Raw genomic sequence first — 27,574 nt, forward strand, 5'->3', positions numbered from 1 at the left:
TTAAAGTGCTGGACTGCATTGTATTTAAAAATGTGTTCTGCCAGGACATTTGTATTATAGCAAAGTGTTTCTGTTGCATTATACTCTACATGGTGTTGCGTTCACTTCCTGGTGACAGCATGGAAGCATGGTTTGTAAATACACAATATGACCAATGTAGGGCACATAAGATCCTCCCACGAGCACTACAGTGAACCTAGAGTAGACCCTAACGCTCAGTCGTGCAAGAAGATAAATAATATGCAACGGTCTACCTGTTGATGGCCACCTGGAGAATAACTTTGAGTTCCAACACAGGGAATGAGGTTTACAACCTTTCTCTTAACTAGAGACATAAACATATCTGTGGAAACTGATGTATTGATATACTGATATGAGTAAATGATTCCTCTCAAACAGTTGTGCGGAAGCAAAACCAAGAAGTACACTTAAGGCAAACAATTGAGTCACAATAAATAACAAAATACGTGTGAGTAAATGTACAACCCTTGTTATATTTACATAGTATATTGGTGCTCATCTGTGCTGTCTTAAAACAAAATCAACGTGGGACATGTCACTACTAACATCACCTGATGAACACATAACATTGATAAATGCCAGTGTCTATTTGGAGCACTTTTATTATAAGCAGAATGTAGGTCATGAGTTTATGTAGGCCATAGATTGATGTAAATCATACAGTACTGAAACAAAACTAAGGTCATACTGTGCCCGGCCATAACCCACGCACTCAGGATGCCCCAGTGTGTTATTCTCTTGATCAACTATCGACTAACCACATTTATAACCTTAAGTACCAGTGCAGAGACTTTATTTTTGGGCGGCTCAATCGCTGAATGTGAAAGGTGACATGCCTTCGTGGAGGAACGGCGGTTGGGGACAGTCGCCGTCTGTCCTTGACATGGAGGGGGAGCGCTAAGAGGGCAGCTGAGAGTGGTGATAGGCCTAGTTTTTCCATGCCCTAAGGAGTTACACAATCACCCAGATGTATTTTGGCATCGTGAGTGGTGTGGAAAAGCTGTGTGTGTGTGTGTGTGTCGTGGTGCGTAGCAAGTCAAAGTCCATTTTGCAGTTTGGGTCAGACAGACACTGACAGTGGTCATAGCTGGTTATGTAGGGCAAAAAAAACGTAGTCTCATGTCTACTTGGTTTCTTGCCATTTTTCTGCTGCAATGCAAGCTAAATATCCTCTCTCTCTATGCAGTTACTGCTGTGGTCTGCCTGAGATGGTTTGTGTTTACTTAACTTGCCAGTTCAGTTGGGTTTGTTGATAGTGATGACAACACTGAACAGGCTAAAGAAAAGCTAAGTAATCTCTTTTTTTTCTCAGTAATGCTAAATTTGTTATTTCTGATCTGGCAAACAGTGTCTAGTCCTTCTCCTCACAAGTGTTGCTACCACTCTCTATCAATAAATTCAATATTAAATAAATTAAATAAATCTATATACAACAGAAATCTACATCATAACCACTCCAGCACCAGGGCAGAGAAGTCTAGTGTGGCCTCAAGGATCAGTTCATACTCTTATCAGCATTCACTGATGGAGGGGTGAAAATGAGTCTGCAGTCACTTCAGAAGTCACAACGGCTTAACATTTATTATGTTTGCAACATTGTCAACAGGTGGAGGAAACTGTGAGCTCTGCAAACACAGCAAAGCTATGCCACATTTACCACAAACCGCTGTCAGTCAGCAGAGACAACAATCTCACAATGCTGTGTTAATGCCGCCCAGTCGCAGAAACCATAAAAGCTGCCCTGAGACAAAAGACAGACACAAAACAGAGGAGCGAGTTGGGACAAAAAAAGAAAGAGGAAGGACGGAAGATGGGGGAGGAAACATCAGTGATCACGCAAAAACAAGAGTGAAATTGGGTAAAAAAGCAAAGACAGACAGTAAGAAGATGCGAGGAAACGCAAGACATCATGTGAAATTGTAATAAAAAAAAGGGACTCTTTTCCACACCCCTGTAAACCTCTTAAGTAGGCCGTTAGGCAAATGAGCTGAGGCTTTGGCAGTACTTAATGACTGACTGTAAATATTCATGAGCTTTAGTAGCATTTTAAATGTTCTGTGTTTGTTCCTTGAAGTTTTAAAGAGTCTACATTGAAGAAAAAGTCGCTGCTTGCCTACGTGGACCCGGAGGTTGGTCGACACTCATTGACATTCAAGTTCCTTAAGCTCTTCTTCCACTTGGTAGTGAGATTTGGAATGTTTTTTCCCCCCACTTGATGTTCATTTCCACACCCCAAATAACTTCTCAGTACCTGGTGGAGAAGGGACAGCGAATAATACACACCCTTCCGTTCTGATTTCAGAAGAAAGAAAAACACCCTCAGACTTTGACGTATTGGTGAGCAACACGCACAGAGCAAAACATTCAGGCAAGTGGCTGAAGCAAGAGGCAGCTCACAAAGTCTTATTGTCCAGGGCGACATAGCCATAGACTGTACTGAACAAGGGTGACGAGATACAGTTCTCTGCAATACAAAGAATAATAAAGAACACAAAAAAACAAGATAAGACGACAAGAAGAACGTCCTTATTTGAGACGGCGGCAAATGACATCATATCTTGCCAACTCCACAAGAGCCTAAAACAAAGCTCTAAGCAGTGACAATAGGCTGGCTCTCCCCTCCAAAAAGCCATCTAGGCTCACGTTAGCGTCTCAGAAGCTAAGTGAAGACGACAGGCATGCCACATTGAGCCTATTTCTATTGACAGATGCAGAGAGCCCGAGCAAAGGGTTGACTTTGCTGGCAATCTGTTGTCACTCGCTGCTCTACAGCTTCAGTCATTATGTTTACATGTACACTATAACCAGATTACAGGGAATAATCTGATTAAGCTCTCAGGTCATTGTTGTAGATGTTCTGACAATCTTGAATGTTACCTGTACTGTTTTTACATAAGCAAAACCTTACAAACACCCAGTCCCGACGGAGTACAAACATTTCTTCTAGCGGCCGGAAACCACTCACCTGACTGTAAACATGTTTGGACTGAGCTGCTCTCTTATTTGTGTTATCATGGGAGGTTATTTTCAGTTTGTCATTAAGGACAGTTATATCCATCCATCCAATTCCCTTTATACTTCAAGCCAAAACAGAATCCAACAAAAATCAGCTGGCAAAACTTGCTGTTTTTGAGATTCACTCGATTTTGTTGGTTTATGTTGTTGGCTTAATTTTGATTATTTCATAGTGGTTTTTCTGCCAGGTTTGGTTTTTTTTGCTTTCAGTTTCATCTTTGAAGTAAGCCTCATTAGAATTCCTTGTGAATTTCCATCCAAAACTAAAACTGTTGGTTGTTTGTTAATGGTGGATGAATAGATTTACTAAATGGACAGTTCTTTTCTCACAAAATAATCTAGATTTTCATCAACCCAGCAAACAAACACAAGGTCACACAGCCACCGAGGGCAGCGGCTGAAAAACAATTAAGAGCTGTATTCACAGGCTGTCTGAAAGTGATGCAACTGGTGGACACTTACACACACTTCTGGCAGCATTTCTGAGACAAACAAAAAGATGCCTAATGTCAAAAAGTGATTATATAGAGACACTGTTGGCAAGTGGGAGTATTTGATTAAAGTTAAGTAGAATGTGTGGCAGCCTATAGAAAACCTCTTATCAGAGCCACAAAAAGAGGTTAAATAGGATATTTGGTGAATTTGACCTAATGTAATTGGTATTTCCACCACCTGTAGCCATGCTGCTACTTGCGTATAGCAACAATGCAATTCAGAAAATGCACCGAAATTTCATTCATGTATGTGTCAAAATCCAGTCATGTTTACTAAATTCCTACCTTAAAGTTGACTGAGATAACCAGATTAAAATGTTTAAGACATGAATATTGCCTTTGCAGGTGACGCCATTTTCTGTTTACACAGTTTTGTAAGTTTGATGGGCTGAGACGGACACTAACAACATGGTCTGTGTTTGACAACAAAGGAATGTGTTTCTAACTACAACAGTATGACTCTTTCATGTGTTCTTAATAAAAAAAGAAAAATGACGATGGAGTCTGGCTACACAGGCAATAGTTGTCCGTAGAATTAGTTCTTGATAAAATCAGTTGTTGATAATAATAAAAACTGGCAGCATTACTCTTTAATCATCAGACAGTGGGTCCTACTGTGACGTGATGTGAAAAATACACATACACACAGTCTCATAAAGACATTCATTTTGGTGGAGGTCACTTGGAACACTGTGTTAGCACTCACTTAGGAATGAGCCCATACAATTGCTTTCTTTTACAACAAATGAGGAGGTTGAACATTCAGCGTGTGCCTGGCATATCTTCACTTTTAATGCACAGACTCTCTGTTGGATCCTTTGAGACTACATCAGCTTTATCAGACACACACACACACACACACCTCCCTGGGGACAAATCCACAATGCCACTGCACAATACCAACAGTTATTACACATGTGGAGGCTAAAGGAACTGAGCAGGTCGCAGCAAGATCTACAATAAGCTTATACGTAATGAGAAAAGAAGTAAAAAACAGTATGCGCCATTTTATCTCACTTAGAAAGTGATTGCATAGTACTGACTGAGGCACTTAATTCGAGTTCTATCATATCAATAGTTTCATCCTTTAACTGAAATGACTTTAATGAGAACGAGTGCAACTGCTGCACATTGAGGACTGCTGTCACAACTGGACAATAGAGGTTTCATAGGCACGGGAGGAGAGAGCCACTCCAACAGAGAGGCACTCAGAGCCTAATCTGCAGGGTAGGGTGACACTCTCACCAGCAGTGGGCTTAACAATTCACACGCAATTTCAGTAATCGCTGAGTTAGGGCAATGCAGGCAAAACAAAAGGGTATAGACTTAAGAATTTTCAAGTTTTGTGTCTCATCCCAGGATCTCATGCACCCACTTTTGCCTCATCTTACACACCTCGCCACAACAGCAGTTTGTCTCTCATTCTGCCCGGCAGCCCTCATCCTTGCTGTTGGTGAGCTGCTGCCTTGTAAAGCAAACCCAGTCTCTGAGTCCAACTGCAGGAGAATGGGAGGGAGGAAGCCAAAAACTACCTTAGGAAATGCGCTGACGTCCTGTTGTTGGGTCTGCTGCAGATACACAAAGGATGTAAACCCACAAAAAGAGAGGAGAGGAAACACTCAAAAAGGCAGATATCTCTGACTGACTTTACATTTCAAAAGAGTCTGAAACTGAGAAATTACAACACCATGGTGACACATTTAAAGGGAGTGCTATGAGCTCTGCTTGTATTCATCTATTCATCTTTTTTCACTGATTAAATTACAGTGCATGTGCTTTGCTGGTTACTTGGCCTTATTAAAGACTTCATAGCCCATATTCAGAAATGTTATATTACTTTTCAGGGGATTCAGATTTTTTAAGGTTTCTCTAGTCAGCCAGAGTAAAGGCCTGCCACAAGGGAGGCACTCGCTGTCAGGGTTGGGACATAACAGATTATACTACAGGGATATCAGATAGTATAAGCATAGGAGGAATCTGATAAAACTATTATTTTCAGATAACCTGCCACTGCAGGTCAAACTCAAAGAACGAGCAGCCATAAAGGCACACTGATCAAATACTTTGCACTGCTTCATGTCCTCTGTTAAAAGTTGTACTTGAAAAAAACCTGCGGCTACTACAGCAGCTCAGAAATGTACATGTAACATCTCAGAAGGACAAGCAAAGCCCAGCCAAACATTTTCACACCAAGTTATAATCTTTAAGATTATCATGAAATCAAACCCTGCCCTTCTATATAGTAGCTTTTATTGGTAGTGGCAGAGTCCGCCATTCCCCCACTGGATTTAGATGTCCTACCAAAGAACGACGGATTCACAGGAAAATGATGTATGCATGTAATCCAGCACAATTTTATCTCATTGATAACAGCCTCACTGTTTACTGTTCACTCTCTTTACACCGTACCAGAGCTTCTTCTGCTTCACATTCAAAGCCATCAACTGACCAAACATGTGACAGCTTTTATTGTGGAGCAGCCAAAGGAAACACAATGTGTTTGTCACCAGGGTTAGTGTGTGTAAGTGTGAGCGTTTGTGTAGAAGACAAGATGGCGGTCGCTTTCAGCATGTTTTGGACAGCGGATCATTTTTTATTTTTCCGAGAGAGTAATGGACCAAGAAGGAGCAGCCTCAGTGAGCTAAGCTTAGATAAAGAGTTGCAGGCGAAAGGCTGCACACCTCCACCTCCTCAGCAAGGTAGCCAACTTTATTGTGCCCTGCTGTTGGGTGGAAAACTACTCGCGCAGAGTGCAGCATGAATCAGATCGCAGTTGCAATTACTTTTGACTAACTTCTTTATTAAAGACACCAAACTTTGTTTTGTGTGCGCTGTCAACAGAAACACTAGTTGCTCTTCTTCTGTATTTCTGACAAAGTAGCTGTGTTTGCTGTAGTGTTAACCTGCACTTGCCATTACCACGGTAACCACTGGTCCTCAACCAGGACTGAAATCTTAAGAATTAAACTTGTCTTGATAGAACTATAAGGCCGAAGGCACATAAAAATTGTCTGTGCTTAGACAGTTACTGTGTTCCAAGTATTAGTCAGGCCCTTCCAAAGGCAGACAAAGTACTAGCAAGAATGTTAGATTTTAGGAGCATATGACCAAGGAATAACAGCAAGCTCAGTCGTAATGTAATAAGATCTCTCCTGAACGCTTTAGTCACTGTGCTGTTCATCTGTTGTCTTCCCCCGTGGCATCGGCTCGTGCTTTATGGCACGCCAGGTTGCACCAGCTCTTGGCTCATCACCGGCACTCCCAGATCCCGGCCTACCTCCTGACTCATCCACTTCTACCTCAGCTGGTGATTTCCAACATTTCTTTCAGAGAATGACTTTCAGCGGAGTACGAGCCTGAACGTGTTCGATTCTGCTGTTTTCATGTGTAGGTGGAGAGCATCAGTGGTAGAGACAGACGTAGTAAGAGCAAAGGGTTGGCTTATTCCCAGTTGAGCTGAAGTGTGAGTTGTACCCCTTTAATGAACATGAAACATGATTGTTGGACTATAGTCTATTGAGGCTACCGTAGGAGGAATAACTGTCTCCTCCAACTAAATATTTCTTCCTGACTTTTTTTCAAAATTAGTAACTTTAGTTACTCATGTAGAGTGAATGTGTGGGACGAACACCAAATTCAGAACTGCAAATGTTTTAGAAAGCTTTTCTAATTTTTTCTCCTTCCTGTAAAACTCCATTATAGCTGCACTGGAAATATCTCGACATAATGATGTTACATCATCTATATTCAGGGCATTTTCTGCAGGAGTCAGTAAAATCTACCACCAAATAAAAATGTATCCAGAGTTTCTGTGACATCTGTTTCTAAAAACATTTTGGCTGCGGTCCTCATTAGGCCGTCTGTATTTATATGTATAGATGGATGGAGCTAAAATATCACAGCATGAAAGCGACTCGACAGTCAGTATGACGCATACAGAGTGTTGGAAGGACAGTGCCAAATGGCTTTTTGTTTCAATGCCCGATGAAGATGAACACATAATTGTGAGCTCACAGGCAAAACCTGGATGTTCAGATGAAGTTCCGTTTTTTTTTCCTTGTCTAAAATGGCCTGTGCTCGCTGCTTGTTTGTGTGGAACTCACTCAACCCGAAGGGCTTGCTGCAATTTACACATTCCTGAAATGCTAAATCGTGGAAAGTGTCAGACGGTCAGCAGAATCTCTGGTGCATTCATTACATAACAGTGTCTCGCTTTAGGTGCCCTACCTGTCTGAGAGAATGGAGCTCTCGAGAACAGTTCAAAATGCAGTCAATGCCAAAAGCAGCCGCCTGGAAGAAGCACAGCACACACATGCGAGCATCACATAATGCTCTCATAACAATCCCCATCTCATCCCAACGCAGTCCTAACTAGCTGAACACAAGCCATTACACACAGGGCTAAAGCGATGAACATCATTTTTCAGGAGCTATTTAGAACTCAAGTGGTTACATTGCTGTCGGTGTGAACACCACCCTCCCCTCAACCCCCAGCCCCACACACAAAACACACACAGTACACCTGGAAACCGGCACCACCCTGAGCACTCTGAAATGGCATTTAAGCTGTTGCATAATCCTTGGCGACCTGACTGCACAAAGGCAGACTACAACCCCTGGAGTCAGATTACACCAAAATGACTTCTCTAGATGTGTAAATGTTACTAGAATAAAAGGAGCGATTCAACAAATGTGCACTGCAGTAATGTACTGCATATGTGAGACAGCTAAGTCGCTTTAGAAATGCCAGTTACCTAACCACGGACGTTTTACATTTGGAGTCGTCCTGCCCTAACAGACCCGCCTTAATTCACTGAAACCAGGTTTTAAGACTAAGGCAATGAGGAACTGACAGGGATTGAGTTTTAATTACTGGTTAAGTGTATTTAAACAAAATGGGTGTCACATTTCTAGATCAACTCCGTCTCAGGCCGACTAATCTCCTTAACATTAGGTGCTGCTGGGTGATCTACAGTAGAGCTGAGTTATAACTCTTACACAGGCAGGCAGAGAGCCTGGAAATGTGTCTCAGACTGATTCAAGCCTGGAAAACCACAGCGCTTCCTTGTTTATTCCCCAAACACACTTGTGTGATTGCTACAGAATGTAAAATGACATCCGACAAATCAAAAGGGCCACAAAGTATGTACAGCAGGCGACAGTTTCAACTCTTACTGTATTATTTTCATCCATGTAGTGCCATCATCACCACAGCATACAACTACAAATGTGTCACATGCTTTGCTTTGCGTCAATGTAAAACAAATCTAGTGACAGACTTCCCTGCAATGAGAATATCTCTTATCATCACAAAAACATGTTCAGCAGGGATCTTTTTCAAATCGTAGCAGTAATATCTTTCAGTACATGGCAATGCCAAGGCCGGGCAGACCCACAGAAGGCTTCGATAAACATTAAGTCTTCACTGAGAGAGGGCCTGTGCTGCTCTGTGAAGCTAACACGGCCCACCAAGACAATCACAGCCCCTCCTTGTTTATATATAACGGCCTTCATATGTGCACGCATGTGTACATATGCCTTTCCATGTACATTCCTGTGCGTGTATTTTTGACCATGGCTGTACTCCCCCTCGACTAGAACGCACGCCGAGGTCTGGGCATCACAACCTCATTCTTTCTCACTCCTAAGTAAACTCATCTCCCCTCTCCTTTGGGAACGGTCTGACTGCCGCCGGTCACTCTGAGGAATGTGTTACTGTTTTGTACGAAACATCTTTCTCTTGTTTTTGAACAAATCTGCAGTGGGCAGCGAATAGTGGCTTGACGCATTTCCTCCCCCGATGGGAACGGGCTCTTTCTGAGGAGAACGGGAGGGAGATAAAAAAGTGTATCACAACATCGCCTGCGAAACTCCATGTGGAATAAACAACATTCCCTTAATGTGTCCAATGTGTGTGTGAGAGAAAGAGTGTGTGTTACACTATGTGGCTCCTGGCTGGAAGCATGACATCGGAGAGATAATCAATAGCACACAATGAGAGGGATCTTAAAAGCCAAGGTTTACAACAGGATGGACCTCCATATGTAGAATGTATTTCATGAAGCTGGACAAAAACAGGCACTTAAACACATCGTGAGGAAGTGAACCAGTTTTTCCCCCTACATACTGACGTCTGACATTTAATGGACAAATTAGTTTTACAGCATACTGACAGTATTTTGAAAAGGATAGTCAGTCTCTGTACAATACAAACATGTCAGCCTACCTGAGAGGAGATAAGACAGCGTGAGAGACGAGAACACTGTGTACAGGTAGGACAGACATTAGAAATTAATTTCATGTGCCACACACACACCTCACAGCCTTGACCTGTGCTGGCAGCAGGGACGCTGTGTTTGTCTAGTAGCCTGGTTTCATAGCTATGCCTATAATCTGACTGTACCCTGAGGGGGGACCTGCTGCTTAAAATGGAAATAGCAGGGCAGTGAGTGACCTTTCAGAGCTCAGTGGAGCCATCCACTCTGAGCGTGTTGTGCTTGGAGTTCAGATGCAACACTCTGCAGCTGCTGCATGGGAGGCGAATATGATTTAAAGGCTGTGGTGAACAACAATTGCAGCAACTCTGATCAGGTGTCAGCAACGCACACACACAGACGGTAACGACACACACGCATCGAAAGCCTCACTGATGTCATTCTGAAGCAGCTCCCTGCAGCCAGTGCGTTGTCATCTATTTACCACAGCTGTTTGCCCAACAAAGAGTTAAAAAGCTTCACACTTACAGCTAACAAGTCACCACAGACATCTCGAACAGTACAGCACATCATGCTGTAAAAAGGAGGAAATGGCGAAAATAAAATGCGACAGCAGTTTCTAGTTTCTAGGCTGAGAGATGATCAGCTGCTGCGTCCCGCTGAATAAAAGCACAGAACCTTACCTGGCTTTCTGAGATAACGCCGTCTTGATGGTGTAACCTCAGGAAAGGTTGAGAAGATGATCTCCTGAATTGGATTAACGAAGTGGCGGCCAACCAGTCAGGCGGTGGAGGAGGAAGAGGAGCAGGAGGAGGAGGAGGAGGAGGCTATCTCTGAAGGGGTGATGCCCATGTTCATAATGAGTCCCTCCAACGTCGGGGTGGAAACATTTGACCCGCTACTGTCGCCTACAGCGCGTGAGATCAGGCCCCGGGGGGGAGGGAAGAAAACGAAACAGAAAACAGCGTAGATAAATAAGCAAACCAGAGGGAAACACAAGCTGCAACTGACACTCTCCTCTCTGTTTTGCTTGACAGCGGGATCTGTTTGTACACCGGAACAGCGCTCTTCTCTCGGTTGCAGAAGAGTGCGCAGCGTCCAGCCGTCCGCCCGCAACACAAAATCCTGCGGTAACCAAGAGTCTTGTTGCAAAGATTCCGGGGGCGGTGTGTTTACCTCTGCGCCGCTCCTGCTGTATTGCTCGTTGGGAAATCAGCTGCTTCGCACTGGAGAGACGCCATTTGTGCGTGAGAGGCTTCCAGTCTGCCGTCCTGCGCTGCCGCTTTAAGGAGGGCTCAGCACCCACCCACCGTTTCACAAACAGCAGCGCCCCCTGCTGTCAAAACGCTGCAATCGCCTTTTATAAGGGTCCTAATGACAAACATAGTTGCTCGCCTCCCTCTAGTGGCAGGCCATGTAGTCGTGTAGACATCTTGTTTATCTTATTCCAGCACCTTTAGGCTGCCCTTTAATTGGTCAGAATGGAAGAAGGCGACCTTTCATACATTTATAGTTTACGTTATATAATTTAGGGCAGTGATATCTAGCCATGCACATACTGTGGTTTGCAGATAGTTAGTTTTGAGATGCTGGACAAATAATACAACCCTAATACAATGGAGGTGAACAGAATTTAGTTTCTGGTGTGATATTTCTATGTACCAATAGCTACATTTCATATGCCTCCACTGTATTGGGTGGAGCCAGGGTGACAGACAAATAAAAACTGAAGTGAATTTGTGTGAGTGAGTCCACCCTTTAAAAAAAGTCAGCTGATTTTCATGAACGCTCCAGACCCTCGAGCCTGCAGAGTCCCCAGCAAAATGAGATTCAGTTTCATTTCACTCAAATAATCTCCCAGTTGCACTCTGAAGTGAAACCTTTGTTACATGTAAATGTGAAGTTTTTGGTTTTGGTTTACTGACAACGTTCTAATATACTCATAGAAAACAACATATCAGACATTTTCAAGGACAGAGCAATCAAAGTCCTGGACTTACTTCCATTGTTGTCCTTGGTGTTTACACAGTCCACCTACCTTCATCAAGACAGTCATCAAAATATTGCAACAGCTCTCATGATGTGAACTTCCACATAAAATGTCAATTAACCACAAAAGGCACAGTAGAACAATGTGAATGTACTTGAAAAGATGTTGTCTACCAGGTTGCTAAAACAATCTCTCCTCAACAGTACAGATAACAGGACAGACCAGTGTGCTCAGTTTAGATAGGATTAAAATGTCCACTTGATGGCCTGGTCCAGCTCCTGTTGAGGTGACGCTGAACTCATGATAGTGGGTGGACTAGTTCTTGCTCAACTGGAGGATTACATGGTTAGAATTCCTTTCAGCTGTCAAAGTCATCTTTCATCCAGTTCAACTTCCTTTACTGGAACTCACATCTTTCTGCTCTACTGTGCTGATGAAATCAAAACTTATCTTTTTAAAACAGCTATTTATTAAAGCTAGCCCACTGTTTTATGTCCAACACGTCTTATCTGTTTTATTATTGTTTTATCTATATTACTTTCTATTACATTATTGTTATTTTATTCCATTTTATTTTTGTATTTTAATTGTCAATTTTTTTTTTTGCCTCATTGCAGACCTGAAATGTTTTAATCCTGCCTCAACCTTGTAAAGCACTTTGTTTGAAAAGTGCTGCATACATCTTATATGTTTATTATTATTCATTACTACTGTGTGATGGAATTTCAGGAAACAAATTCTTCCTGAACAACATGTAGTTATATTGAAGTTGTTTAACCAGCACCTTTAGGCTGGCCTTTAATTGGCCACATTGGGAGAAAGTGGCTTTTCATGATAACTCAGGGTGCTACATACAACGATAAAACACTATTTATTAAATTATATTTGCTCTGCAGTGCAAGGACACAATAATATATCAATCAAGCTATAAATTTATCAATCTATCTATTCAACAAGAAAGTGCAAAAAACTTGAAACTTTGACTTAAATAAGTCTGAAAACTGTTTTTCTACTAACGTAAGCAGTACATTAAGTTATAATAAGTAATCAGAATCAGAATCAGAATCAGAAATACTTTATTGATCCCCGGAGGGAAATTTTTACAGCACTGGTGCTCCCATTCAAGATTGGAAAGCAGCATAAATTTAGAAATAAAAATATGCACAAAATATAAAAATAAGAAAAACACAAGAAAACAAACACAAATAAAGATAAAAACGTCCACATTGTAAAAATTATCTGTGAAATAACTCAGCAAAGGTAAATCAAAATGGAGCTGCAGATTTTCACCACTCCAGCTTCATCTTGGCTTTGCTCCACACGTATTTCCCTCCTCTCTTTAGAAACATCTTTTCATCAAAGCCGCTGAAGCAAATGGCCTCCTTCACACCGACATCGAGGATGGACTTGGACGGGTCCTTCCTTCCCTCTCGACAGTCCAGGAAACGCATCTGAAAAATGAAGAAAGACTTAATCAGTTACACATTTAAAGGCTCATCAGATGTGGTGAGTTACCTTTGTATTGAACAGTTAGAAGGCAAAACATTTGTTTTGATTTTTCCTCAGTCAATTATAATAAAATCTTCAGAATTAAGCCAAACTTAAGCCTTTGAACTCCATTCAAGCAACCACCATTTAATGACCTCTAACTGCCCCAAACTTGGAGGGAAGTGCTTTTACTTCAACATCTAATAAAAATAAAAACTCTTTTAGCAAACTCAATGGCCCTGTCGCAGCAACAGTTAAATTAAGGGAAGACTTAAATGACCTGTAAAAGTAGTAGTAGTAGTTTAGTCCACAAACAATATAAGGTACTTACATATTCATCCAGGATCAGGTAGGAGTTCCTCATCTGTGAAGACAAGCAAGCAAGACCAACTTCAGTCTCGTCAGTCTAGGGCCTGAATTCTCAACACTGTCACACTGTTTACCAGCTAACAACACAGCTGATGTTGCTCCAAACCCAATGGAAAATTTCACACAAATCAGTGTTACTGCTCACAAGATGTGGGATGTGTTGGTCTCTGCTACGGTGCATTTTGGTTGAGCCTTGGTTCAATGAATATGGCTGACAAGCTACTTGATCGTCGTGGTTGTGTAATACACTTCCACTCTTGTTTCAGTTTCTCAGATAACCTTGAATTTGATCAGTCAGCTTAGAAACAACCTCGGTAAGTTTAATATTAACACTTCACAATCTCTTTTCCATTCACTCTAACATTTCCATTGTTTATTTCCCATTTATACCCTGGTATTGTAAAATCAGAGAGATGATCTGGGCAGGACACCCCAGGTAAAATGGAATATTATGTTTTCACTCAGTCATCAAAATGTAATTAAAATGTGGTGAGATTTAAGCCCTAATTTAAAACACTGATTTATATCATAGGGTATAAAATGCTTACCTAAAATAAGATGTTTCTGTGTGGGTTCGTGGGCATTAGTTTGTGAATTTTAACATGTCTGTTTCCACTGTTAACAGTCTCATACCTTCTCATTGGACTCTGGAACAAGGCAGGAGACACTGCTGTGTCTATCCAGAAACTCCTGAAACAGCTGGTCACTGACGACGAACCTCTCTGCCTCTCTCAGGGCATCCTCTCCTGCATTCTCCCCGTCGATCAACAGACACTGGAACACCTGAACAGAGGGAGCACAGACAGAGAGGGAGTGAGTGTGTGTGTGTGTGTGTGAGTCAAGACATACCCAACCTACACACTCTCCCCTTTCTATCGTCACCTTCCAGCGGACTGGGTTGAGCTGGGTGATGGGCTCCGTCATGTCTTCATCTATGTTGAAGGTGTTGATGACCGAGTTGATTTTGAAAGCCACTTTGTACTGCTGGCACCAGCTGCAAATCTTGTGTAGGTTGTCGATGTGGCTCTTCTTGCCCTGAGCTCTGCCAATCAGCTGGTTGGTTGCCTCATCGAAGCTGTCACAGGAGATGGCCAAGATGTCCAGATAGTCACCTGGTGGAGGGAGAGCATGTCTTAACGTTTGCATAACATCTGCTTTGGTGTCATATGAAGGAAGTTTTCTTCTTCTTTGACTAAAAATAATCAAGCAATGTAGTAGAAAAAAAAAAGCTCAAACAAACCAGGAGTCTTACCATATTTCTTGAACCATGTTTCTTTGATCATGCTCCCGTTGCTGACGATGCTGACGCTTGGGAGCTGGAGGTCCTGTTTACAGAACTGAACTAATTTCCCCAGAAATTCCCCCTTCTCGTGCAAGAAAGGCTCTCCTCCAGAGAAGTTGATCTTCTCCATGCCTGAGAAAACAGAGATGAGTTTAACTGCACTGCAAGAGGTTTGACACCAACACATACCGATGCGTCAAACTAACCTGCTCCCTTCAGAAGTTCGAGGCCCCTCTTGGCTTCCTCTAGAGGCAGAACGAAGGAGGTTTTTGCAGTGTGGAAACAAAATCCACATTTGTAGTTGCACCTGCGTGTAAAATGGTAGTTGACACTTGTTGGAGTCGTCGCATTTTGCCCTTTTTGGTCTGGTTTGCTGTCAACGGGGGAAACAGGTGAGGCTGTTCCCTTGCAGACTCCTGCTCTCCAGTAACCAACTATTGAGAAGACGCTCGCCATAATGTAGCGCATGGTGCTGATGCAGAGCTGCAGCAGCAGCTTCGGAGACGCGACCATAGAGAAGAACTGCATCTTTAAAGCGACCGAATCACACCCGCTCTGCTCGCACTGTTGGCAGATCTTATATAGAGCCCTGCAGGGCAGGGAGAGGGAAAGTAAATCAGCGGAGCGACCGAGTTTCTGTTTACAAACATCGAAAACGAAACCCAGCTGGGAGGACGACCCAGACACCGGCCGATGACAGAGCGATAAAATGTGATGCTGCTGGCCAAGTTATCACTATACAGCGAACACACCGTCCGTCATTGTGCAGACGCATCAGCCAAGAAGAATGAGGAACTTTATGGGAAGCTCATAGGGTATATGTGATGAGAGGATATGTGTTTTCTCTGCCAACCTGTATTCATCTGTTTTCTTTTATGCCTTCATCCACAATTTAGCACCCCTAGTTCCCTTAATGCCCCCAGCTTTTGCCCCGATGAGACTGATTGAGAAGGTGAGCACCTGCCGAAATGATGTCAGAGACACCACCTCACTATGACACAACCAGCAACTATTTATCCTCCCCATTCTTCTGTGAACAGTAACAGTAACACACTCTTTAGCTTGCACCACCCTTCAGATGTGTGATCGCAAAGTTTCGTTTTGCCTGTTCAGCCCGGTAACTTTCGTTTTCCCTGCAGTTTATGTAATGTGCCTCGCAGTGAGTGTGCCACTAAGCCAGACTGGAAACTGATCAAAACGTCTCGTGTAACAGATGGCACGGCGCACGATGTCTCTTCTTCCTCAGTGGTCCTCTCGTATTTTCTCAGTGGAGCTGGATGGAGCACCCCTCTACTTTTCACTTCAAGAGAAGCACCGGGGAGAAGAGGCGCCGCGGGTGTTCAGAAAAGTCCGAGACTCCGGCAGATGTTACTCTCTCCTCGTCTGCAGCAGCGACAGAATCAGACGGGCAAAGTTTTACGGGGAGCTGAAAGAGAAGTTGCTGAGAGACTTGCCTCCGGAGTGCGATTTGTCTCCCATGTCCTCATTTCTGCCAAATGTCAAGGATTCTCTCATCAAGGGGTACTTTTTAAAAGATCATTCTGAGAGTTCATCCTCGTCAGAGAGGCTTCTGCGAGATTTAACGCGGCACGATCCGGTGCTTGTGTGTTCATACCTGAGAGGTGAGGACGGCCGACTGTGGACTCAGCATCTGTGGTCCCATGCAGACAGGCAAACAGTGGAAACGTCAAACAAGTACTACGTGGTTCCCTCAGAAGCGCCAAAATATCACCCATCTACTCTCAACATCATCAACTCTGATGTTTTCTACAGTTTTGAGGAGGCCTGGGAAGTTCTAAAAGAGGTTGTTATAGTCTCATAATGATATGCACAGACATGTTTTACAAATGGTGTAGAAATATTTGCAAAAAATGGCACCCTCAAGTGGTAGAGGAAGGTATAGCAGTGTGAACCAAGTAACCCCTCCTCCATTTATCTATCAGTGCCAGGTGGCCCACAGTAGTGCATGTGTTCATGTGCACCACAGTCTTATGTCTCCCTCCTGCCTCCTCTCACAGCAGCAGAATGATTGTGTTTGTTCTGCAGTGTGGTGACATCATCCCAGAGGCGACGTCTGCACTGGAGCTGCTGCCCAGCCGAGCAGAGGCCAGAAGTAAACCAGACTTCCCTGTTATTGTCATAGAGGGCCTGGATGCCACAGGTTAATGCCATTACCTCATAAATAAATACGGGATCAGTTTGATGTATAGATGTCTCGCTAAAGTGATGGCCCGTTGTTCTCTGCTAAAGCCATTATCTGCCAGTGAGCTTCGCCTAATGGAATATCATGTATCATGACCTCAGGAAAGTTACATCACTGTGAAAGCGGTTTATTGAGGAGCTCGCTCATCTAATACTCTTTGCAAACCTCGTGAAAACCTCAACCATGTAGGTAGGATGGGAGTTTTAGGTCTGTCAACTTTTCAAGAGTCAGTTCAGTCCCTTATTACCTTTAAAATATATGATGAATTCTACCTTTTTGCTGTGTGGAAGCTTACAAAGTCTTTGTGTTTCTTCTTTGTTTGCGAGGTGACTCTTTCCTCCCTCCCTCTTCCCGTCACAGGTAAGACCACTCTGACTGAGTCTCTGAGGGATAGTCTGGGGGCCGCTCTTCTGCGGTCCCCTCCCCAGTGCCTGTCCCCCTTGAGGGCCCGCTTTGATCAGGAGCCCCCCCTCATCCGCAGGGCCTTCTACGCTCTGGGGAACTACATCACAGCAGAACAGATAGGCCAGGAGGGCATGAAGACACCTGTCATTGTTGACAGGTAAAGGCAGCTGAGATGTTGCAGGTGTTGTGAAGTTTGCCTGTTTTGTGACCTGTTTTGTGATAGAGGGGATAGAGAATAGATACATTCCACAGGTATCTGGACCTAAAGTTCAATGTTTAACTTCTCCCACTTCTGTGAGGCTGGTTACCTGATCATCCATCCATCATTCACCTTTCCATCCACCATCCATTCTCTGTCCCCAGGTTCTGGCACAGCACAGCAGCTTATGCCATCGCCACAGCAGTGAGCGGTCCGGTGTGCAACCTTCCAGCAGAGGGTTCGGAGGTTTACCGTTGGCCCAGTGACCTGCTCCAGCCCAGCCTGGTGGTCTTACTCACCCTGGACCCTGAGGAGAGGAAGAGGAGGCTGAGGGACAGAGGTCAAGGAAAGACTGATGAGGAGGAAAAGCTGGACCACAACCAGCTTTTCAGACTGAGGTGAGATATGATGCACATAATATTATATGTGAAGGAAACATAAAAGTTTGAGTTCACAGGTTTATAATTAGGCAATTAAAATACTGGGTAGGGCTAATTATTTTCATTATTAGATTAATCAATTTATCGTTTAGTCTAACAAATGTCTTCAAATTGCTTGTTATGTGCGTCCAACAGTCCAAAACCCAGATATATTCAAATTACAGTCATTCAAAACAGAGAAAAGCAACAAATGTTAAGATTTGAGATTGAAGAACACATTTTTGCTTGATGTCTTAAACGATCGCTTATCAAAAGAGTTGGCATTAAATTTTTTGGAGATCGACTAATCTCTAATCTAAAGACTTCTCGTTTCAGCACAAATACTAGGATTACTTTTCCTAAAGCAAGGGAAGAAACTGGCAGTAATTCCAACATTTCCACTGGTTTTAAGAAAAATAATGTTGTGAGACTGTAAATCACTAAACAATATAAACTGAAAGCATAAATAATGTGATGAGATGGACATTTTATGATAAATATAGTTCCCATAATGTAGCTGTCTTGCATCATAAGCACATCCTATTAATGTGACTGAGGTCCAGTATGACAGTACTACTGTAAACTGAAGAGAGAGAGAGAGACAGAGAGAGCGAGAAACACACTTAGCCATGTGACATGTGTGGATAAAATGTTCTGCAGTCTGTGATGAAAAAAGTTGTGTGTGTGTGAAAACATAAAACCACAGATGGGTGTACAAACTGTGCTGCACGTTTCACTGAGTCAGGTCAGCTCCGTCTTAGTCTGATCCATCAAACACTTAACAATCAATTACTGTCCCGTGGGGGAAGCAGCTGATGAGAAAGAACAGGTGATTAGTTGCAGAGCTGTTGTGCTCCATTAAGCTGGTCAAAACTCGCAGGCACTGCCGGCCCAGTTAGTCGCTGCGCAGACAGGTCGATGGCTACTTTCATTCATCCTCGATCCTGACATAATGGCCTTTCCACACGGGACGGCCAGATGTTGGGCCAGCAGAATTAGAAAGCGGAGGGAGTTGACTGTCTGCCACTGAAAGAGTGAGAGACTCTGCAGACTTGGTCAATCACTATCACAAGGACTATTCTTCCATTTGTCTCTGGAAATGGCTGCGCTCTGAGCCATCTGTGTTGTTTCTCATACTAAATTTCTCAGATGTTGTGTATTTTGGCACTCCCCTCACTGTTCACCAAAACTGTGAGCAGTCAAAATACCCAAAGTTATCCTGACAAAAAAACTGATTATTCAGTGTAATGTAAAGTGTCAGCTGCTATGTTTATTTCCTTATTTTCTTCTCTTGTTCAGCAATATGTGCATGTGTGTCTCTCCGCAGAGTGGAGGAGGCTTACCGGAGGATCATCGGCCCAGCTTGCGTCACTGTGGATGCTAGTCCTTCTGCAGACCAAGTGCTCCAACAAGTGCAGCTTTTAATTAGGGGCAAATGCCACTTGTAAACAGTTCTCCATCTCCCCTGTTGGCCAAGCATCAATTGGATGCAGTACCTCCTTTCACCACTGGGTGCCAGTAAGGTGTTGTGAATGCGATGGTAGGAGGAACGGGGGCCAGATTGGAGAGTGGAGAAGAGGTTCTATTCAGAATGAGTAAAGGTTGAATGGCCAGGGGCCAGAGCTGCATGCTACAATCAGAAATAATACATATTCATGTCGACACGCACGCACACACACACACACACACACACACACACACACACACACACACACATCCAAGTACTGTCATGAAGAAGTGTGCATTTAACTGCTGTTGTGACCTCTCAGAAATCAGACACAGTGTAGCTGCACATATTGACAAGCGCTTGTATTTAGACCGAAGAGGATAGAAACATTTACTGTGTATAAGAACCACCAGCCAGTTTAAACATTTAAACACACAACCAGGCACAATCCAAATCTCAAAGTATACAACAGACCCGCAAGAATGAAAACATTGATAAAAAAACCGATAGATGCAATTTACATTCAGATAAAGACTTTTAATTAGTTAAAAATATGTTTCAAATTAAAAGGCAATTGCACTAAATACCTGTTTGGAGTGTTTGATTATATCTGACAGAAGACTGCTAAAGAAGTATGTGTACAAACTGTATGTACCAGTATGTCTGTCTTCTAGCTTGCTTATACATAAGTGCATATGAACTTTCTGTGAACACACTGTTTTGCTTTAAAAAGCACTGCTGATGGCAATTCCCTTTTGTTCAACTGTGTGATATTGACACAACAGATGCTACTTGTATTGATAACCTGTGTGGCTCGCAGTGGAGCTATAGAGTGCACTGAGAACATATACTGCTGTTTGTACTTGCTGTTCTCATGGGCACAGGCTCTCACAAGTGTGCACACATAAATGTGCACATGCATACCTACTTGAGCAAACACACACACAAGCCTGTGCATTTACTAAGAGTATATACTGTAACTCATTTGTATATGGAGGAAGTGTATATTTGGCCTATGTGATGGGAAGATTAATTGGAGGTTTTAGTAATTATGAGCTTGGCAAAGCTGCGGGCTGGAGAAGACAGAGTGACCCATCTCTTTTACTGTGATGCATCAGCAGAGCGCCAACCACTGCAGACCCTATTCATATGGCAATTAATGGAGCGCTGTATATCAATGTCATTCCAGTGCTCCCCCACATAAGCGCATGGATTACTCCTACTACCAATTACAGCAATCCAATGTTTTACTGAGTGGAGAGGTGCTGTGGATGCAAATCATAGCATCACATGTAATCAAATAAACTAAAATAAGGTGTCATTATGTTTATGGAGTATGGATTCCTACATGAGGTAAGTATCTCAGAACATTTTATTGAATTCATAAGCCCTCAGCTGCCTGGTGACGCTGTGGATGTGCGGTGTGACACAAAATGAATGTAGCCCAGACCTGTGAGGAATTTTGATTGCCATTAACACAGTAGCCTCTGTCTCGAGAGAGTCCAAAATTTATGAAGTAGGAGAGCAAAGCAATTAGGCATCACGCCATACATCATACCTAAATGCAAAGTTGTGTGTGTCTGTGGTGTGAGCCATACTTCCATGTCAGATGTTGTTAAGCTTTGTTATTCTTGGCAACAGAAAGTAAGTGGTGATATCATGCCATTACTGCCCCTTCAACATGACTGTAATATGACATTAATGGCCCATAATCACAGTACATTACACATGCACTGAAATAACTCTCTTTACATTTGTCAAGAGTTTTTTTCCTCGTTGAAACATTAAGGATTTGTTGAGTTGTTTTTGTCAGATAGCCAGGGTACACACAGGTCTTAACAATAACAACAACACGCACATTTCACACGTTTAATGTCTGCGTTTTGAAAGTTGAACTGTGGTTTGGGGAAAAAGTTAATAATGAACTCAATCTGCTTCCAATCTGTGACCTCACTACTGAAGTTGCAAGAGAAAAGTCCGAACCACATTTATGGAAAAAAAAAAAAAACTGCAGGAGGAGCTCAGCCTTACACACACGTCTGTACTGTACACACAAATATACAGTACACTTCCACTACATAGACACAAGTAGCAGTACAAGTAGCAGACGAGCACACATGCACTCTCTCTCTCTCACACACACACACACACCTCACCCTGTATGGGGCCACTTTGCACTACACTCCTCAACTTCAATATTTCATCTGCACAACAGAGAAGGAGCAGCGGAGAGGAGGAAAGCCCTCCATGAAATAATTAAAGATCCAGCAGGGATGCAGCAGCACAGCAGCCGCCGTCCCATCCTAAGTAATAGATCAAATGAAAGCTGTCCCTCAGATCATTAATAATGAGTGTGGTATGGAGACCGAGGGGGTAGGGGTGGGAGGGGAATGGGAGGGCATAGGGCTGGTACAGGTTGGGGGAGGGAGAGAGGGCACAAGGTGTTTTAATGTATGTGTGTGTGGTTTGTAAGGAGTGTGGTCGGGTGGGGGGTTGAATAGTAGTCTGGGTCCCCTGGCAAAGACCCCAGTGGGCCTCACTTGGCAGCCACATGAAGCGGCATGGCAAGAGGAGTCATGCATATGATTTGGCACCAAGAGTCTGCCAAACTCTAAAGACCCTACAGCAATGTCTATATACATCCCTTGTCAAATAAACAACATTTTACACAGTGAGTGGGCAGGTTAGCAGGGGCTAATAATGCTCCTTTCAATCAGTGGGGCCTCAGAGCAGTGACTGGATATGATGGTGGATTTTGGGAGAGCTGAGTTTGCTCGGTAGACAGGCAGGGATGGGCTGTCTGCGATGGGGGAGGGGGAGGGGGGGTATACGAGGGTAGAGGAGCCGAGGGGAAGAAGGAAAAGGAGGAGAGATGGGGGATAGAGGGAGGGGGGTCGGCGAGAGTGAAGGGAAATGCTGCGGATGTTGTCATCTGTGGGCTCGGGTCCCTCCAGATCCCTCCAGCTGGCAGGTACAGAGTATTTCACAAATACTATCCTCACCCACAAATACAGTATGTAACATTCCCCAAGCAGCTTGACATACCAACCAGGGTCTTTCCCAAATATTCACCAACCTCAACCTCCTGAACATCCTAAACAACTGCCAGGGTTGGTGTGTGAAGGCATTACACCAAATTGGATTAGAAAAATCTGATTAAAACAGAGTGATTGCAAAAACAAAATTCCAAAGTGTGTTTAAGAGGGCATTTAAAATCTAAGATTAGAATAGCCTTCTCAAGTAACCTCATTTTTAAAGACTTTTAAACAAGATTGAGGGGAAATAATCAGATTATATTATTGTGTTTGAGTTATCCAGTAGACTAAATTAAAGTAAACGATCACAACTACAATTTCTCAGCCTTCTGTTGCCTTTTTGACCCTCACTTCCTACCAACATTTTGTCCATCCAGCCCAATCTTCTCTACAATTACTCCTCCAGCATGCAACCACCCCCCACACACTTCCATAGTTGCACATATAAACACACCACATGCATACACAGCACTACCCCTTCCCTCTGAACACAGCAGGTGGTGGCAGACACCCCAGCTCAGTTCTCTGTGAATGACGGGTGGTGGGATGTAAAAACATGAAGGGTGCAGGAGTTGCGCTGATCGGTGGTGAAATTTTGTCAAAAACACACAGGAAAGCTCAAAATGAGGTGGAAGAGGCAAAAGCAAGGCAGGGATGGGGGTGGGGGTGTGGGGGGGGGGGGGGGGGGGGGGGGGGTTTGAAAATATCCCATCAAAAAACAGATGTATAATTCAACAGTTTTTCATCATCATGCTCACCATTTGTCATGGTGTCTGAATACTTATTTGCAGGACCAAAGACAGCATCTCTGTCGATAGGTGCGGATATTAGGCACAGCAGGCTGTGTATTCAGGATGTGCTTATTTTCTGATGTTTTCAGGGGATAGGTGCTGTATAGTCTGTGATGATTGCATGAAACCTCACCAGTTTTGCCTGGCGGCTGTTGGGGGAGGCTTCACCAGGAACGGTTAAATATTTAAACACTGCTGTGAGATCTCATTAAAAACGGCACATCAGCCCCCATAAGGCCCCTACAGCACTACCTCACACACTCCCGAAAACCCAGTTAGAACTCAGTGGAGTGTGACAAAACAGTTATTGTCTATTTACTGTGGAGAACTTGTGATAAATCATCATATCCTGTCAAATAAGGCAGCTGGCAGTGGTGTTGACAAGTGGTAAGTCGTCTTATCAGGAAGGAAAATGATTGAGATTCAGTTCTGTTTTGACAGCCGCAAACAAGCAGAAATATGCCAAAAACAAAATAACATGACAACTAGACCAGACTAATATTTCCATAACACACATATGAAAACAAGGCAGAGAACAAACTTTGGCTCTCTGGAGTCTTCTTGCCTTCTCACAAAATCTGGGCAATTAATTCCAACTCTATTGTTTGGGGCTTCCCTATTTTTAGCCTGGCTGCCCTCTCAAATAAATTGATTTCCTGTGGCGAACTTGGAATGTTCCTTGTGTGCCATGTTTTTCTCCTCTTCCAAACACACAAATACCGTCCTTCTTCCCCCAGAGGAATAAATCAAAGGCAACACTGCCAAGTTCTACGCAGCTGTGTATGTGCATCTCTTTTTATACTTGAAAATGGTTTATTTTTGTTTCAGTTCCATTAATGCTTAGGCATGTCTCCTACTTCATCAGGCATCAGCAGACAGCTGAGAAGCTACTTTCTTGACAGGCAAGTGGCTGACTGACTCTCAAAATACCGAAACTGACTGACTCTCTCTCCCTCTCTCTATCTCTGGTCTTACTCTTTGATTTGGTCTCTCATGAGACACAGAGGTCTGGTTTTTTGTGGTCCCTACCACAGAAATAATGGCTGGGTCAAAACAGACTAAGCTCTCAGATCGCAAGAAGATATTTAAACACGCAGCACTATACATAAATAAAAGTGGAGCAACTTGATCCTGGATTCTTGTAACGGTGTCAGGGGAGCCACTGGTCTTTGATGAACACTACCAAAGACAGATGCATAGCGGTTGGGGGAAGCTGCGCTTGCAGGGAAAGAAGAAATTACAATGCACAGAACTGACAAAGAAAGTGAGAATAATACTGAGGAATATGAATCATTAAGCAGAGCAAATGTTTGCTCTTCAGTGGGACAACTCTGTAAAAGTGCACCACAGACTGTCATATATCAAATTACTTTTTAATTATAATGCTGTTAACTCAGCGTACCAAATGCTTGCTTAAGTTGAGTGCGTATTGTGAATTCATGAGTGCATTTTCTAAAACCAGATGACCAGGGATTTGGTGAGGCTTACGTTTCAATTTCTGTTACCCACTGCCGCTGTCACTGACTGCAGTGTGAGGAGTAAAGGACTGTAAATAAGGCCTTTGGGGTGTGAAAACAGATAGTGATAGAGAGAGAGAGGCAGAGAGACACAAATGAGAGAAACATACCACTAGATCCCCGTCCCTTATCCTGACTAAGCCATCTGAATCCCTCTACACCCATTTAACTTGCTCACTCTACGGCTCTCCTGCGTGAGAGCCGAGGCATTTGCCTACTTTACAGTCTTCTCACTGCACCTTGGAAAATATTGAGTTTATAGCCACTCATCTCCATAATAAACACCATATACCCAGCAGCCTACAAGAGGGACTGCGAGCTAACAGGGGAGAAGGATTCACACTGGCTTTACCTCCCAACTCTTCCCACAAGTCACTCCTCTTGCCTTCTAAACAGAGTTTAGCAAGCAGTCCTCTGGGGCTGATATAAGAGTAGAAATGTTTTCACAAGTCTCAGACTTACTCACTTTAAAGCACTTCCTATGCTGTCCGTCCCTGATAAGAAAACTTTAATAGTCAAGCCTGCGGTCCACCATGTGTAGAATACGATGTGGAGAATGGATATTATTGTAAAACAGCTACTATCCTTTCAGTGTTTCCTATATCGTAATTTGCAGCCATTAAAACATACAAGATAGCTTTATCTTGTATGTTTTAATTCTTTGAGTCTCCAATGATGTAGAGTGCCATGACAGAAAAGCTAAGAAACCTCACTTTCAGGAAACAAGACTTGAGATAGGAACAGTTCCACACAGATAAACCACACCGTTAAGAGGTAAACTAAAACTGCACCAGTGACAAAAAAAAAAGAAAAAAGAAAATAGAAGAAAAAACATCTTGCCTTCCAAACACCCTCTACAAAGCCAAGTGATGATGTAGCTGGCCAGAGCCTAGCTGGAGCAGTTATCCATCTCGCCCTGTGCTGCCAGCTGTCAGAGTACACAGCTCCAGCTAGCCGCCAGTGGCAGGTGTAATCAATATGGACTCCACAGAGAGTTGCACTACCAGAGGCCAGTCTCCACTCTCTAACCCATCTCTGTCTCTCCAGGGGAAACAGTAGGCAGGCGGGCAGGGAGAGTGCGTTTGATGTCTCCTCCGGGCCAAGATGGAGCAGCCCACTATAGCTCGGTAGCAGGGAGATGATTAATTCTGCCTATTGGATGCACCATCATGTTTGAGTTAGGGTAGACTGTTTTTCTTTTTATCAGACTGAGGTGGGTATTGTGCTACGGCAAAAAAAGTTTTGTTAGAAATACTGTATGGAGGAAACAACTGGCACTTCGTGCCTATAAAGAACATTCAAGCTTGAGCACATATCCAGCGAAATCGACAGTTTAGTCTTGTGATTTAGCTGTAAAGAATCATCACTATGATAACATTTATGTAATCCTCACCTAAAAAACACACACAATAAACCAAAACATTTAACACTATAAAATTGCTCCGTACAAAATGTGACAAAACGTGACAAAACCTGACAATGCTGTATTATAAAATACACTCAAAAACATTCACTATGACAATTAAAGGGTCACGGTCCTTTTCCAACGATAGATGCATTTTTTGTTGTTGCAGGTTTTAAGTTAGCGCATGCACTTAATTTTGTATCAATCTTATTCTGCTTATATATCGTATAGAGTCATTAGTATTAATGGTAATATACAGTGACAACAGTATATATTAAAAATTCACCATGCTGTCAAGATGTGTAGGAGTTTTGACTGATGTATCATTAACACTAATTTGAGAGAGGGACACACACACACACACACACACACACACACACACACACACACACACACACACACACACAGACAGTAGTACCCCTGAAGGTATTCACTTCACCTAATTTAAAGAGCTCTCAAAGCAGAGCAATGGAAAAGAATAAACAGTGAATTTAAAATGATCTTTCATTTTAATGACTTGTTGTTGTCTTTAAAAAATCATTTTCTGAAATGTTTTCGGGGGATCTGTGGAGGAGTCAGCTAATTTCAAATAGTGTAGATCTTGCCTGAAGACAGAAGTCGTATGCATTTGCATGTACTATGCATTTTGTCAGCGTATTCTACTCCACATGCACATATAGAAGCACTTACAGGAGTGAAATATTTAGGTAAGAGAGCTGGGATTTCTTCTCAAAATCCTAGTGTCTCAGAGGCATTTGCACTGTAATTACTGCATTCTTAGTTTTGCTGTTTAGCAAGAAAGTTACCTCTGTTTGGTCTAGAACTTTGTTTATATTTAACACGTACAGTGAGGCAACAGTTGTGATAGTTTTAAAGACAGCTTTAAAACAAATTAAGCTATTCTATCACAATGGCCCAGCGTTCCAAAAGAGTACTAAGCTAATGGCATTAGTTCAAAAGCAATTGAGTCATCTTTCACAGAGAAGTTAAAGGCAAATGTAACTGGTACATCTCAAAATCACCTGACAAAGACTGACCTCTGGGTTACCTGGAAAGGAAGTCTGGCAACAAAAGGAAGAGATACTAAGTTAAGTTATCCATTATTGATCCCTGTAGGGAAATCCATTCCCTGCATTGCTCAAGGGCACTGACAGAATTAAACTAACATACATGTTAGGAGGGAACATGCAAACTCCATGAAGAGTTCCCCAGCGGGGATTTAAACCCAGGACCGTCTTACTGTGAGGTGACAAGGTTGGGTTTACAGATGCATGCACCC

At 43.0% G+C, this 27,574-nt stretch overlaps 3 protein-coding genes across 4 annotated transcripts in view; 1 reads left to right on the forward strand and 2 right to left on the reverse strand.

The window, feature by feature from the left end:
• rnf144aa (ring finger protein 144aa) overlaps nt 1–10,896 on the reverse strand; it is a 28,097-nt gene extending 17,201 nt beyond the window's left edge. The window contains exon 1 of the mRNA XM_070920622.1: nt 10,429–10,896. The gene's annotated coding sequence lies outside the window, so the exon portion shown is untranslated. The remainder of the gene's footprint in view (nt 1–10,428) is intronic.
• Nucleotides 10,897–12,794: 1,898 nt separating this feature from the next.
• rsad2 (radical S-adenosyl methionine domain containing 2) lies at nt 12,795–15,413 on the reverse strand. The gene is made up of 6 exons (XM_070919981.1): nt 15,081–15,413; nt 14,845–15,006; nt 14,475–14,704; nt 14,226–14,375; nt 13,555–13,587; nt 12,795–13,186 (listed from the first exon to the last, which is right to left on the reverse strand). Exons 1-6 carry the CDS (start codon nt 15,400–15,402, stop codon nt 13,022–13,024), a joined length of 1,062 nt encoding a protein of 353 aa, XP_070776082.1. The 5' UTR covers nt 15,403–15,413; the 3' UTR covers nt 12,795–13,021.
• A 639-nt stretch (nt 15,414–16,052) lies between these two features.
• On the forward strand, nt 16,053–20,868 carry cmpk2 (cytidine monophosphate (UMP-CMP) kinase 2, mitochondrial). 2 transcript variants are annotated; one of them, XM_070920174.1, is made up of 5 exons: nt 16,053–16,678; nt 16,921–17,035; nt 17,438–17,639; nt 17,846–18,079; nt 19,428–20,868. In XM_070920174.1, the coding sequence occupies exons 1-5, from the start codon at nt 16,088–16,090 to the stop codon at nt 19,546–19,548; spliced, it is 1,263 nt and encodes a 420-aa protein (XP_070776275.1). In that variant the 5' UTR covers nt 16,053–16,087; the 3' UTR covers nt 19,549–20,868. The 2 variants fall into 2 exon arrangements, with proteins under 2 accessions (XP_070776275.1, XP_070776276.1); XM_070920175.1 differs by having other exon boundaries at nt 16,921–16,987.
• The last annotated feature ends 6,706 nt before the right edge of the window (nt 20,869–27,574 follow it).

Source organism: Enoplosus armatus, chromosome 15 (genome assembly GCF_043641665.1).
Source record: "Enoplosus armatus isolate fEnoArm2 chromosome 15, fEnoArm2.hap1, whole genome shotgun sequence".
Taxonomy (NCBI): domain Eukaryota; kingdom Metazoa; phylum Chordata; class Actinopteri; order Centrarchiformes; family Enoplosidae; genus Enoplosus; species Enoplosus armatus.